Source organism: Bubalus bubalis, chromosome 4 (assembly GCF_019923935.1).
Source record: "Bubalus bubalis isolate 160015118507 breed Murrah chromosome 4, NDDB_SH_1, whole genome shotgun sequence".
NCBI classification, from domain to species: domain Eukaryota; kingdom Metazoa; phylum Chordata; class Mammalia; order Artiodactyla; family Bovidae; genus Bubalus; species Bubalus bubalis.
In genome coordinates this window covers 13676127-13691352 of record NC_059160.1, presented here as the reverse complement: position 1 = coordinate 13691352, position 15226 = coordinate 13676127, and the positions used below count along the sequence as shown (strand labels likewise).

The 15226-nt window shown below is 52.5% G+C and overlaps 1 protein-coding gene across 6 annotated transcripts in view; it reads left to right on the top strand.

Moving 5' to 3' along the window:
• The window catches only part of CRACR2A (calcium release activated channel regulator 2A), a 154233-nt gene that overhangs the window by 123662 nt on the left and 15345 nt on the right, over window positions 1–15226 (top strand). For all 6 annotated transcript variants that reach the window (XM_006069009.4, XM_025283044.3, XM_006069012.4 and 3 more), the window contains 4 exons: window positions 5–323; window positions 5440–5572; window positions 11609–11690; window positions 11802–11916. In XM_006069009.4, the coding sequence (XP_006069071.1) occupies window positions 5–323; window positions 5440–5572; window positions 11609–11690; window positions 11802–11916 (649 nt within the window). The remainder of the gene's footprint in view (window positions 1–4; window positions 324–5439; window positions 5573–11608; window positions 11691–11801; window positions 11917–15226) is intronic.

Genomic DNA, 15226 nt, shown 5'->3' with positions numbered 1-15226 from the left:
ACAGCCAGTCAGAGGAGGAGGAGGATGTATTTGGCATCCAGAGGCGGAGAAGCTCCCTGGGCCTGAGTGGGTGCCCCCTTACAGAAGAGGAGCCGGGGCCCGGAGGACCACTCACCCAGCCGCTCCGCAGGATCATCTCCATCGAAGAGGACCCGCTGCCCCAGCTGCTGGGGGGCGGCTTTCAGCAGCCACTGAGCAAATGCTTGGAAGAAGAAGAGGCCTCCGGCCAGGGGGTGAATGAACAAAGCGGACCTGCCCGACCTCTGGGACTCACACCCACGTCTCCCCGAGGGCAGCCCGTCGGAAAAGAAGCCCTGTCTGAGGTATGGATGTTCCCATGCTGGTTTGTAGGTCATCCTGTGCCGTCTCCCTCCATCGTAGCCCAAGAGCCCAGGGCAACTCGGGCGTCAGATGCAGCAAGCCTGACCATGTGCCGAGTTTGTGTCCATTGGGTACCACCATCCCCCTCGGTCATGAGAGTCATGGTGAAGACTTGGGGGCCTGGGGATGCTCTCCCGACAACTTCTATTGCTGGCCCCACTCCCTACCCGATGTGCTCTTTTTTGAGTCAGATTTAAAAGCCTTCATGGAGTAGGATGGAACCTTTGCTGGGCTGTGAACATCAGATAGCACGCACTTTAAACATGGTCCCTCTTCTGGTCCTTTCTGCGACCGCTCCCTGCAGGCGCATCCCTGCTGGGGAGGTCTGCGCCCCACCCCTCTCCTCTCAGCTCCTAATGAGCTCACCTCCTGCTCCTCCCGCCAGTGTGACCCTCCACTACCCCGCTCCCACGGCTGTGCCCCCTGCCAGCTCTCCCTGCTGAGTTCTCGGGAGAAGGAAGCACACAGACTGTCCTCTGGATCACTGATGAAACCCCTCACCCTGTTTGTGACCCAGGCCATGGGATCAGCTCCTCAGCCCTGTGCCCACCACTGGACCCGCTAGAACAGCTTACGTGCCTCATGGCAACCTTCAGAGCTGCGCAGTCCAGCGGTGCGTTGGCCTATGTGCCAGACAGCCCTCTCCCGGCCCTGCACAGGAACTTCTTGGCCTCAGTTATCATTCTTCATCCTGGATTAACACTCATGCCCACAAACCCCTACTTGTAAAGGACCCTGGGCCATGGGACCCAGAGAGACTGGTGGGCAGAGCCCTCTCTCATACACGCCCTTCCACATCCCCCAAAGTGCACAGGCCACACTGGCTGGCAGTGGGCACAGAATGGGGCTTTAAATACCCCACGATGGTGGTGAAAGAAGTGTTACGAGGTTCACGGGAGACAGGGTGAAGGAAGAGATGAAGCATCCAGTCTGCGGTGGCATGTGATCCTCGCAGTTGTCCGGTGAGGGGCGTCAGAGACCTGATGCCCCCTTGGGAGTGTGGGGAAGTAGAGCAGAGAGCGTGAGGCCGCATCCCCCACCCCTGCAGTGACGGGAGCCCAGGCCCTCACCCGCCACTCTGCCTTCCCCGCCACCACCCCCAGCCCGCGGGCTGCACACATGCGCTGCCCTTTAGCTGGGGCAGAAGCTGCTGCCAAGAGGAAATATATCCGCTGGAAGTCACACAGCAGCCTCAGCAGAGGGTCCCCTTTAAGACCGCTGAGTCCTCAGTTGGAACCAGCTTTCTGGAAAGTAGTTTGAGGATAGGAATCAAGAACTTTAAATGGCCACCTCTGTAACCAGCATTTCTACCTCTAGCAACTGTTCCTAAGGAAATAATTAAAGTCAGACAGAAATTTCATTGAAGAATATAAGTGGATAAGAGCAAACAATGGAAAAAAACAACACAAAGGTGATGGTACCCCACTCCAGTACTCTTAGCCTGGAAAATCCCATGGACAGAGGAGCCTGGTGGCGGCAGTCCATGGGGTCGCTAAGAGTTGGACACGACTGAGCGACTTCCCTTTCACTTTTCACTCTCATGCATTGCAGAAGGGAATGGCAACCCAGTCCAGTGTTCTTGCCTGGAGAATCCCAGGGACGGGGGAGCCCGGTGGGCTGCCGTCTCTGGGGTCGCACAGAGTCGGACATGACTGAAACGACTTAGCAGCAGCCAAGGACACAAATTAGATTATAGTCATTTAATAGAATGTTATGGTGCATTCAAGAATCGTATTTTCAAAAAAGCTTTAGTGACTCAGAAAACTATTCTTAATCTATTAATATATGATCCTTGGGCTGGGAAGATCCCCTGGAGAAGGAAATGGCAACCCACTCCAGTATTCTTGCCTGGAGAATCCCATGGTCGGAGGAACCTGGTGGGGTATAGTCCATGGGGTCGCAAAGAGTTGGACACAACTGAACATGCATACAATAATATATGAAAAAATAAAATTATGTATAAACTTAAATTTATACATAGTAGTGTAAATAAATTATGTATAATAGGTCCAACCTCTCTCAAGAAACACATATTGATTCATCAAATGTGAAAAGGGAATGTAGAAAAACACCTGGAAGAAATGCATCAATTTAGGAATAGTGGCCATTTCAGGGTGGTGGGATAAATGACAAATAATTATTTTTCTCTCAACTAAGTTTCCTGGTTTTAAAACTTAGTTTGTAATACGTTTATTTTTTTTAAAGCTTTAAAAAAAGAGTGGCCTTGATGAGAATGAGAACAGATCCCCTAACTTGCTAGTGGGGAGATCGTTTCTCGAGCCCCCGCCCCACAATCTGGTTGTCTCACTGTCGTGGGCAGGTGGATTGTTCCCCAGGTTAAGGGCTGATGGTGGACCCTGGGAGGGTTCGCCACTCATGTGAGGTGGATCCTGCTCAGCCACCCTGTGAGGCGGCCTCAGCTGAGCCATCACCATGTTGGTGGTATCCTGTCTGCAAAATAAGTGCTCTGCTAGGGTGGGGGCAGGGCTGGGGAGAGCGCAGAGCAAGGTCAGCCCCCACCTCTGCGGCCTGGAGCATCTCCTTCCAGCCTGGGTTTCATGTTCCGTGTCCTCCCGGGCCTGGGACGCACCTATGGCTGCACGGAGCTTTAGTCTCAAACAAATGACACGTGGAGACCCCAGGCTGGCAGAGAGTGGTGCTTGTTTAGGAACAAAGAACATGGGGCTGGGACAGTGTTTCTGAGCGTGGGTTTCTTTTCTCTTTTTTTAAAGATGAGTTCAAATTCCTATAATTGACCTTGAATTCCCTCCTAAGTACGGCATGGAATTGATTTCTCCCCAAAAGGCTGTTAATGGCTTTTCTCTGAAACTGCTAATACCAGCGGCTGCTCCATTACAGTATTTGTCCATGAGAAGAGCTAATTCCCCCAGATCCACTTCTAAATGGATTCTAAAGAGCCTGCTCACTCGGCCAGCAGTGCCGGACAGAGCCTGAGAGCACGGTTTGGGCATGCGGGTGGCTCTCTGGACTTCATGACCCTTGGCTTCCTGCCCCATCCCCCTTGTCCTGGAGCAAGTCCATTTCCTACTGGCTGGAGCATTGCAAAGGAACTCGCTGGCCAGCTCCAGGTCCCTCCCCCTGCTGGGCAGAGAAGGGGCAGTGTGACCGTGTTTTGGAAAGTTCTGCCCATAGCCTGGCACACTACTTTTTGCCACACTACTGATGGAGATTGTCTTGCCACAATTGAATAAAAACAATAAGGCCATAAATTCACCTCAGTTCAGTTAGTTCAGTCGCTCAGTTGTGTCCAACTCTTTGTGACCCCATGGACTGCAGCAGGCCAGCCCTCCCTGTCCATCGTCAACTCCTGGAGTTTATTCAAACTCATGTCCATCGAGTCGGTGATGCCATCCAACCATCTCATCCTCTGTCATCCCCTTCTCCTCCTGCCTTCAATCTTTCCCAACATCAGGTGTTTCAAATGAGTCCTTCCAAAGAACACCTAGGACTGATCTTTAGGATGAGCTGGTTGGATCTCCTTGCAGTCCAAGGGACTCTCAAGAGTCTTCTCTAACACCACAGTTCAAAAGCATCAATTCTTCAGTGCTCAGCTTTCTTTATAGTCCAACTCTCACATCCATACCTGACTACTGGAAAAATTATGGCTTCGACTAGACAGACTTTTGTTGGTCATAAATTAAACTATATTAATTTAACAGAATGTTATAGCACTGTTAAAAGTCACACTGTCAGGACTTCCCTGGTGGCTCAGTAAGGAAGAATCCACCTGCCAGTGCAGGAAACATGGGTTTGATCCCTGGTCCAGAAATATTCCAAATGCCATGGGACAACTAAGCCCATGGGCCATAACTAGAGCCTGTGCTCCAGAGCCCGGGAGCTGCAACTGCTGATGCCATGTGCTGCCATCGCCAAAGCTGTGCTCCCTGGAGCCCGTGCTCTGCATCAGGAGAATCCACTGCAGTGAGAAGCCCACGCAACACAAGTACAGAGTAACCCCCACTTGCCACAACTAGAGAAAAGCCCTCACAGCAGTGAAGACCCAGCCCAGCCGAAACAAAAATTCATTAATTTAAAATAATTTTTAAAAATCACACTTTCAAAAAACTTTGGCAATTCAGAAAACTATTCATAATTTAATAATATATTAAAAATAAAAAATTACATATAAATTTAAATTTATGTATAATAATATAAACAAATTACATATAATATCTCAAATCGCTCTCAAAAGTCACCTATTGCTTCATCTATATATAAAAAAAAAAAAACTGAAAGAAATCCATCAAAATAGAAACGGTGGTCATTTCAGGGTGGTGGGATGAATGATGAATAATTATTTTCCTCTCTACTAAGTTTCCTAATTTTTAAAATGAGTATCACTTTTGGTTTTTAAAGCTTTTTTTTTTTTTTTTTTAGTGAGTGTGGATTTCTTTTTTCTTCTTTTATTTCGAGGGCAGATGGGGCCCCTAGATGAAGCTGGTGAGATGGGATGGCAGGATAGTGTGCAGGAAGGTAGGCTCATCCTCCATCCAGCCTAGGTTTCCAGTGATGGGGCAGAAATAAGAGGCCTGACCCCGTCTGGGATCATTCTGCCCCCAAGATATAGCTAAGCCTTCTTTTTCTATCTCCCCATCTCCCTGCCAACACCCCACCTTGTCCTTCCTAATCACTCCCCATAGAAAACCTCCAGCTCCTCCTTAAGGCCCAGCCCAAAGCCACCCTGCACCCCAAGACCCTTGACTTCCTGACCGTGCTCCCTGGACACTTGGAGCATCATGCTGCGACTCTGTACACACAGCCTCCTTCCCTCTGCCACAAACCCAGCCCAGCACAGGGTCTGCGGCCCAGCACATGGGCATCAGTGGTGCTGGAAGGCATGTCTCTCTTCCCGCATCTGATGCTGGAAGGAGCCCCAGTGCCCTGAACCCGAAGCTTCCTGCATCTGAGGCCGAGCAGCCTCCCTTGCTGGTTGGTGGTGTCTCTCTGGATGCTGCAGGGATGGGTGAGGGGTGGGGGTGGCAGGGGTGGGGACTGGTGACCATACCAGTGGTTGACCCAACTATCTGCCTTCTGCAGGAGGAAGGCTTCCCATCCACCCCAGACCGGCTCTTCAAGATCGTGTTCGTGGGCAACTCCTCCGTGGGGAAGACGTCTTTCCTGGGCCGGTTCTGTGATGGCAGGTTCTCCCCAGGCTCGGCGGCCACTGTGGGTGAGTTTTCCACCCGAGGCTGGACCCCAGCCCACCTCTGGGAAGGGGTGGCTGTGAGAAGGGGGCCCAGGGAGGAACTTGGAGCTCTGTGGGAAGGGCCAAGGGCTGGGCTGGTAGGTGAGGACCATGTCTTCCCAGTGCTCCATGAGCGTGCAACCATAAATGCTTCCTACGCCCGGCCTGAAGGGGACTTGAACTTGGCAAAGATGAACTGCTGGCCCTTTGTTGCCTTTCTGAACCTGTCTCTCTTGAATCATGCCTTCCCCACTTTCTGTGTGTGTGTGTGCACACACTTGTGTAGATGGGCAGGGGACAGGACAGTGCTCTGGTGGCTTCTTCTACCTGTCAGGTGTCCCCATCCTACATCCCAGGCCTGCTGGTAACAGCTGGAGTCTGTCGTGGATGCTCTTTAAGCTCAGCTATTAGCTGATCAGGTCTTTGTCTGCTCCCATCACTATCTGGGTAATTCTGTGTTTAGGTGGGCTTCCCGGGTGGCTCCATGGTAGAGAATCCACCTACCAATGCAGAAGATGCATGGGTTCGATCTCTGGGTCAGGAAGACCCTCTGGAATAAGAAATGGCAACCTATTCCAGTGTTCTTGCCTGGGAATTCCCATGGACAGAGGAGAATGGCAGGCTACAGTCCATGGGATCGCGAAGAGTCAGACACGACTGAGTGACCGAGCACAAATCTGTATTTAGGTAGAGGCCTTGGCCCCTTCTCCCAGAGTTGCTCCTTGCCTTGGGATATGTGGTAGAACCCAAGGGCATATCGACCTTTTAGCTTCTCCCAAATTCAGTCACTCAAGCAAAAAAATAAATGAATCCATGGAGTGTCTTCGATGTACCATTTAACCTTGCTGATAAGAAAGTGAAGTGAAAAATGTTAGCTGACCAGTCACGTCTGACTCTTTGTGACCCCCATGGACTGTAGCCCAACAGGCTTCCCTGTCCATGGAATTTTCCAGGCAAGAACAATGTTGTATTACCTTCCACTGTACAACAAAGTGAATCAGCTGTATGTATACGTACATCCCTTCCTCTTGAGCCTCCCTCTCACCCCCCCCCCCACCATCCCACCTCTGTGGGTCATCACGGGCACTAGGCTGAGCTCCCTGTGTTACATAGCAGCTTCCCTCTAGCTATCTGTTTCACACACGGTCATGTCTGTATGTCAAGGCTACTCTCCCAGTTCATCCCACCCTCCCCTTCCCTTTCTGTGCCTAGACGTCTGTTCCCTATTCCTGCCCCGAAAATAGGTTCATCAGTACCTGTTTTCTAGATTCCATATATATGTATTAATATATGATATTTGTTTTTCTCTTTCTGACTTACTTCACTCTGTATGACTGACTCCAGATCCATCCACATCTCTACGAATGACCCAATTTCATTCCTTTTTATGGTGGAATATTCTTTATCCATTCATCTGTCAATGGACGTCTAGGTTGCTTCCATGTCCTGGCTATTGTAGATAGTGCTGCGATGAGCACTGGGGTATGTGGGTCTTTTTGCCTTATGGTTTTCTGAGGGTATATGCCCAGGAGTGGGATTGCCCGATCATATGATAGTTCTATTTTAGCTTTTTAAGGCCCCTCCATCCTGTTCTCTATGGTGGCTGCATCAATTTGCATCCCCACCTAATAGTTACCATATCCATCTGTCTTCCCAACAACCCTGAAAAGGCAAGCACTGCTATCAGCCCAACGCAGGACCAGGAGAGGTCCAGAGGCCCGTCCTCATTCTCATCAGCTGGTTGGTGCTCCCATTGCCCGCCCCCAGCACCCTTGCTGTTCCAGCCCACTGTCTCCCTAACAACACGGAGTTGTGTGCTCAGCACCCAGTTTCTGCCACAGGAGGCGGGTGGCATAGGCAGGGCAGTCTGCTGAGGTCCAGGAGGCATCAGAAATCCTGGACCTTTACTCCAGCTCTGCCACTGGCCAGCCATGTGACTCTGGAGGTATTTCTTCTTTGCGCTCCAGTTTTCCTCACCTGGAAAAAATGAGAGATTTGAACGAAGCCACCCAAGATTGCTTCCAAGCCCAGTACCCTGTCCAAACCACCCTTGATCCCTGGTGGTCTTACAAGCTGGCCCTCCGAGATAAACTTTCCTGTCCCAGAGACCTGCTTTGGGAGACTCCAAGGTCTCCTCCAGGATAACCTAAATGGGCCCTTCTTTCCAATTCTCCTCCTATGGATGGGTCTCTCCTGCAGGCTGCAGGCACCCCGTTCTTATGGCTGAGCCTTTGCAGATTCCAAATCTGAGGGCCCCTCTTGCCCCACTTCTGCCCCATTTCACCTGGAGACTCAGAGCCTCCCAAAGGGAAGAATCAGGACTCTGACAGGAAGACACCCAGAAGACCCTGTCGCGGGCAGCTGGAGATGGACGGCTGGGAGTGACCCTGGGTGCCGAGTGTGGTGACCCTGGGAGTGACCTCTATGGAGCTGGACTGGCCCTCCCTGGAGCATTCCGTGGGGTGACTGCAGAACTACCCCCGAGGTCACGCCTCGGGCATCAGCCTGTGGGAGCAGAGGGGAGATGCTTCACCCCCCAGGGTAGCCCCCATGCCATGGGCATGTTGCCCCTCCTGTTGGAAGAATCAGAGAATCGGGGTCTGCTCACACCTCCAACCAGTGTCTCTGAGATGGAGAACTCTGAGAATATCAGACTAATTTGCACTTCCCAGGAGGCCAATTACGGAAACACCGACAATTTAGGATGGGGAAAAATATCAGAGTTTCCAAATCTAGAACACCCTTCCTCTCACTGTGCAAGGGGAGCCCAGAGCATTAGCTGGAATTTGCGTCCCTGGCACATGCGTCAGGGAGCTGATGTCACGCCAGCTGCCTGGAAGATGCTCCCTTTAAAGATACAGGCAAGGCATCAAGTCCTGGGCTCCGGGGGTCCAGCAGGCTGAGTCCCATAGGCTCAACAGCCCTGGACCCTCAGCACAGACCTACAGGGACACGGCAGTGCTCGCAAGCCCTCCTCCTTCCCCAAAGAGACTTCCTGATCGCCCAGCCCCTAGTGAGCACATGACTTGTCCTTGCCCGTTGGCTTGTGCAGGATCTGGGTTCCACAATGCAGCAGTGTGTCTTGGGGTGCCCTGCCTCCCCTACCATATGTCCCTTCAAAAGCGGGTGCGTGGGTCCTGTGAGTGGCCTGGAAATGTCAACTGATGCTTCCTGTAGAATTCTGGAACTCGTGTTGTCAAGGAGAAGAGAGGCTGTTGGAGGCAAAGGCTCTGAACCCAGGACTCTGAGTCCAGGGCTCTCCCTGAGGCCTCACCTTGGTTCACAGGCTCCTGTTTTAAACCATGGGCTGTGCCCCAAGGTGCTCCTTCCAAAAGCTTTCCCTGGCAGGATGCCCTCTGACCTCTCCTGGGCACCAGTCAGTTTCCATCCATCTCCTCATCTGCACAGAGAAATTCTGGGAGCTTGTGTCCATGACATCGCTGGCTCTCCCCATTCCCAAGCCCGTGTGCTCGGACTGACTGCTTAGAAAGGTGAAGGCCGCCCTTCCTGGGGTCCATCACCCAGCTCTGACCTGCACATCCTACCACACATACACTCCACGGTGAGGGGCCCTGGGGTCCAGTCCTCATTCAGGAACCACTTAGGTTGCAGTCTGGGGGTCACCTGTGAGAGTTCACTGAATGCTGCAGCAGAACGTAAAGGTCATGGACACCCAACTTCCCCCACACCCCCATCATGCCTCACCTTACAGACGGGGAAAGTGAAGTTCCCCAAGTGGGGTGACATCAAGTCCTCAAGGTCACATGGCTGCTCGGAGGCAGGAACACAGGGTCTGGGCTCCTGGATCGTTGGAACCAGTGCAGGGGTCTCAGAAACCCCTCTGGTCCCATGTCCTTCTGTGAGGCCCTTTCTGCTGGACACTGATGTCCCATGTCCTCCCAGCCCCACACTCCCCTCGGGCTTGTTCATCCTCTTCCCAGCCTGCAGGCGAGGCTGCAGGGAGGAGTGCCCTGCGGGCCAGCAGGGACTCACCAAGCTCCTGGTCCACTGTGCCGCCTACAAGACAAGCTCCCCAGGTCCAGCAGAGCGGTCATCAGTGAGGCAAGGGACCCAGCTGGCCCTCCATCACCTTTCCACCAAACACAGGGCTCAGCCTTGGGTCCTCAGGGCCTTCAGACCAGGCCCCGGAGGTATCGGCTGTGGTTGGCTTTCTCCTGAGCTGTTATCAGATGGCAGGCAGCTACTCTGTCTCCCGGAGCACCCATGGGGGAAGCCCATTCGCTTGAGCCAAGGAGATACCCTTGGGTCTGGTTCCCACCTGTTCTGATGGGAGCACTGAGTCCTGGACTCTCTGGGTGAAATGAAGCTACTGGGTGCCCCATGCCCAGGGTGCTGCTGTGAAGAGGGGAACGAGTCTCAGAACTGGGTTTACAACTCCGTGAGGCTGCTGACCAGCTCAGGCAAAGAGCATCTCCTGCTTCTTCAGCCTTCCATGGTGCGGAGGGGATGGAGGTGTGTGCATGTGCATGTATGGGTGCCTGTGTGTATGCAGATAGCAACCCTCACGTGGATGTCACAGGGGAGCTCCATGAGGAGGGAGGGGTGTCACATGGGAACTGGGAATGCCAAGCCTTCTACCTTTGGCACCTGTCCCTCTGTTCCTCACCCAGATGCGGGCACCCTCTTTCTGACCCTCTTCTGGGAACCCAGGGTGTCTGCGGTCCTGCTGACATCCTAGGGACTGACGACCCTCGCATCTCTCCTGCCCTGCCTGGCCCCTCATGCCCCTTTGCCTGGACATTGTGGCAGGGATGCCCTTTTCTGTCACCTGCCTCTTATCTGCCTGTCCATCTGTCTGTCTCTCTCTGGCCAGCTGCTGCTACTGTTCCTCCCTGGGCCCTCCAGAGTAAGGACCCTAGAAGCTGGGCCTTTTTGAAGGTGGAGGGGGGTTTTCACTGGTTTCAAGAACTGATGCCTTAAGAGGGAAAAATGTTTTAACTGGTTGAACATCTGTGAATACCCTTAACAGGATGTGGAATAGAGGAATGTTTGTTATCAAAGAAACTGCATTTAGGTTCTCTGTCTGAAGTCTGCTGTGGGGCACATGGTGTATCTCCCTGCCCCATGGCCTCTCTCTGGGGTCAATGACTCCAGGGGTCGGGGGGCGGTCACAGCCTCAGAAGGATGATTACAAGGGGCTTGATGGCTGGGATTGGGACTTCCCTGGTGGCTTAGACGGTTAAGAATCTGCCTGCCAATGCGGAAGATCGAGGTTTGATCCTTAGATCCGGAAGATTCCCCTGGAGAAGGGAATGGCAATCCACTCCAGTATTCTTACCTGGAGAATCCCACAGACAGAGGAGCCTGGTGGTCTATAGTCCATCGGGTCGCAAAGAGTCAGACACAACTGAGTGACTAACACTTTCACTGGTGGCTGGGATTAGGAACTCTGGACCCAACTCTAGGGGGAATGTTGCCTCTGATTCCCTCCCAGCCCCTTATTCTCTCTGCCCCAGCCACCCGCGCCCCCGCCACTGTCAAGCACTCCCCTCTTTATGCTTCCCCCTCCCTTCACCTATCTTTGTATCACTCATGGGAGTCTGAACATGTGATCCATCCCCTCAAGGATATCTGAATTTTATTATAGAAAATTTGAAAAGGATTTCAGGGGAAAAGAAGAAAAGGAGAAAGGGAGCGGGGGAGGGAGGAATCTGAGGACAGTCTTTCTGTCTCCTCGTCTTGACAATGAGGGAATCAATTCATGAATGATAATTTTTCCCCTTAGTAGATTGCTTTTCCATATATGAGCTCATCTGATCCCTAAAGAGGGACACTGCGGTGAGGGGCCTGCGGTTCAGAGAGGTTCAGTGGTTGGATCGAGGTCCCACAGCTGGTCAGTGGCTGAGACAGGACCAGAGCCCAGGTCCCCAGGCTCCTTGCCCAGTGCTCAGTCCACGCCCACATCACCCGTCAGGAGCTGTAGCGGGGAGGGCCGTCCCTGGGGCTGACGGGTGGGGGCGTGTCTTCTGGATTGGGCGTGATGCTCGGCTCCACCCACAGGCATCGATTACCGCGTGAAGACGGTGCGAGTGGACGACTCGCGGGTGGCCGTGCAGCTGTGGGACACGGCGGGGCAGGAGAGGTGAGGATCCACCCCCGCCCCGGGCCAGGGGTAACCCCGCCTGCCCTCTCCCCGCGGGGGCGGGGTCTGGCGGCCGAGGAGGCCGCACACCTGACCAGGAGCTTCGCGCAGGTATCGCTGCATCACCCAGCAGTTCTTCCGAAAAGCGGACGGCGTCGTGGTCATGTACGACCTCACAGCCAGACAGTCCTTCCTGGACGTGCGGCAGTGGCTGAGCAGCGTGGAGGTGAGTGGCTGGCCTCCCGGGAGGGCCCTCCTCCTGAGCCCTCTCGGGACACCTGACTCAGACCCCACCTTTTCCCAGAACAAACCGGTTCAGGCGTCCGTGCGTCTGTCCACCCAAGTGCCCGGCATCAGGCTGGTTACTGGGGACCCATAGGTGAACCCGAGAGGTGTGATCAGACTCTGCCCTTGTGGGGGGGGGGGGGCTGGGAGAGGAACCCAGGAAAAATACAGATGAAGCCAGTAATGCGGACCTTGAGACTGTGAAAAGTGGGATTAGGAGTGGGGGAGGGAGTGCCAAGTGTCGGGGGTGCACGATTTTCCAGGATGTTTAAATAGAGTCATCAGGGCCTCTTCCCACCGCCTGCATTTTTCCAGCTCCAGGGGGCGTCGGGTCTGCTCAGTTTTTGGTGGTCTCATCACAGCCCTTCACACAAAGGGAGGCTCATCTGCAATGTGAGGGTCCCAGGCTGTCCCAAGTCACCCTGGGCAGGGCCCTCGAGAGATGGGACTCCTCCTTGAATTCTGGATTCTCTCTAAGACTCTGCTTTCCCGTGTTGTCCTTCCAACATGCTGCTCTGTGGGGCCCTTGGTGCTCCCGACCACCTCAAGCTGTCCTCAGCCACCTGAATGCAGACGTCCCAAGGCCAAGGGCTTGTGCCAAGTCACTTGTTTTCTTTTACAGCCCGGCCCACCCCAGTCCTTTCACATACAGACCAATAGGAGGTCCCACTCCTTTCACCAGCAGGACCCATGCTTTGTTTATTTGTTCTGAGCTCTAACAGGCATTATTCTGGGGCCTGGGGGCTCCAGGAGTGGATGAAAGGGACAGTTTTCCTCTCTTCGTGGAGCTCATGCTCGACCATGTCTTCAAGCCCACAGGCCTTGCTCAGCTCTTAACCTGCTCATCAGACTGTCCACTGCTGTCCAGGAAGGAGTTGCCAGCCCCAACCCCTGCCGCCCTCCACGCATCTTTGCCTTTGTGACCAGGGCTTGGCAGAGGCTCCTCTGTGCTTAACAGATGTTGGACACAAGTGTGGATGCTGTGTCTCCGTGCAGGCAGGATACTGGCGTTGTTCATTTCGTTATGTCTCAGCCCTGAGACCCATACTGCCTCGAACCCAAAATGTGTTCCTTTTGGAGTTTGGACTTGGATGGGGCACTGCTTTCTCTCCTGTTCTTCTGCTGCTTTGGCATCACCAAGGAAAATGAGGAACAGGGATGGAAGTGAGATTCCAGGGTTTCTCAGAAGTTTGCCTGATACAAATTATTTTTCAAAATGATTGTGTCTAAAACACGATAGAGAAAATGTATGTTTTGAAATGTAGCGAGTGGCCCTACACAGAGCTGATGGTAGAGGCAGATGGTGGGGTGATATAGAAGTGCATCCTCTTTAAAATTTGTGATTTACAACCTGATTTTTGATGGCATCAGCAGATTTTATCTTCCTCACAGAGGTAAAGCACCAGGAGAGATTTTAGGGCTTACCTATCCTGGTGGTTTTCAAACTTTCCTCCTTGGAGCCTGGCAATCAGGCTGACCTTTCCCATGGCCAGAGATGGTCAGGGAAGGGTGGTGGTCACAAGTCTGGACCCTCTACCCCCCACCTCAGAGTCCTTCTATATTGTTAAATTTTTGTCTTTTGATTGCTTTATTTATTTTTATTTTAGTTTTTGGCCATGCCACATAGCATGAAGGATCTTAGTTCCCTGAACAGGGATTGAACCTGTGTCTCCTACATTTGAAATTCAGTCTGAACCACTGGACCGCCAGGGAATTCCCTGTCTTTCAGTTTTGTGCATTGAGTCTTGACTATGATTTTGTTAGGCAAGAGGGTTTCCCTTTGAAAACCACAGATGTAATATAGCCATCTGGTTCTCAAATGAAGAAATTGAGGTCAGGACCTTTTCAAAGTCACCCATTCTTTCCCCAGCCACAGACGTTTAATTGCACCCCACACCAAAATTTTGATAAACACACAGTGGGGTTTCTGCACACACCAAACTGGAGGATGTGGGACTTTCAGATTCCGGGCAGGGGGCTGACTGTACTACACCTTTTTAAGTAAGGGACTTGAGCACCCATGGGTTTTGGTGCCCTCAGAGGTCCTGGCACCAATTCCTTGCAGTTACAGAGCGAGTTCTGGGAACAGGCAATGCAGGTAGTCTGAAATTAGCAAGGAAGGATGGAGAGAAATTTACAGAAGTGTGCTCTCTGCATTAGTAAGAGCTAGGGTTTCTAAGGCCCCTGTTTTGCAGAAAGCCTGGGATTTAGCCAGGAAGTGGCACATCAGATTGAATTTGGAGGTGGTGGTGGAGGTAAAGAAATGTCAGAGGGGCTGATGCTGGGAAAGATTGACGACAAAAGGAGAAGGAGGCAGCAGGTGATGAGACAGTTGGATAGCATCACCAACTCAATGGACATGAATCTGAGCAAACTCCAGGAGATAGTGAAGGACAGAGGAGACTGGCATGCTGTAGTCCATGGGGTCGCAGAGAGTCAGACACGACTTAGTGACTGAACGACAACAACATCGTCGCAGCTTGAAGGCTGAGTTCAGTCATTCTGCACAAAGCTGGGTGGAGCACTGTGTGATTAGCCTGTTCCTGCCCGGGGTAGGGCTGGATAGCATCACCTGTGTGCCCCCCAACAGAGCCCCCCACGGAAGCAAAGCTGAAATGGCAGATCCATCTGTGGCTAACTCAGAATTACCCATGTGTGGACGGGCCTTCTCTGTGTAATTTGTGGTTTCCATTCTCCTGCTTTAGCTTTGAGCAGAAGGTACAGGTAAACTTGAAAAGGTGATTCTAAACCTGAACGAACGTGAAGATTACTTACGGAGCTTTCAACCAAAACAGACACCAGGGCCTTTTCTCCCAAAGAGAATGATCCAGAACCTGGAATCTGAACAACAAGAAAAGCAAAGTTCCCCCAGGTGCTTTTGATCCTCAGCCGCCATGGTTTCCAGCCTAAACCAGTGGCTCCTCAAACTCTAATATGCATAAATAGTCTCCTGGAGACAGGGTTAAAATACGGATCCTGGGTCAGCAGGTGTGGGCTGGGGCCCCAGATTCTGCATTTCTAGCAAGTTCTAACTAGCCAGTGCTGCTGGGCCAGGGACCCCACTTTGAGAAGCAAGATTCTAAATCCTTTTCAAAGACGTTTGTGCTCCTTCAGCAAGAATTTGAGGGGCGTGACCTGTGTGCTCAGCATGTCCCAGGCAGTCTGGAGGGCCCAGTTTGGTGGCCCTGGATTTCATGGGCAGGTGCCAGAGCCTGTGTCAGGTGGCGGGGGTGTGTTGAGGACGTGGAACG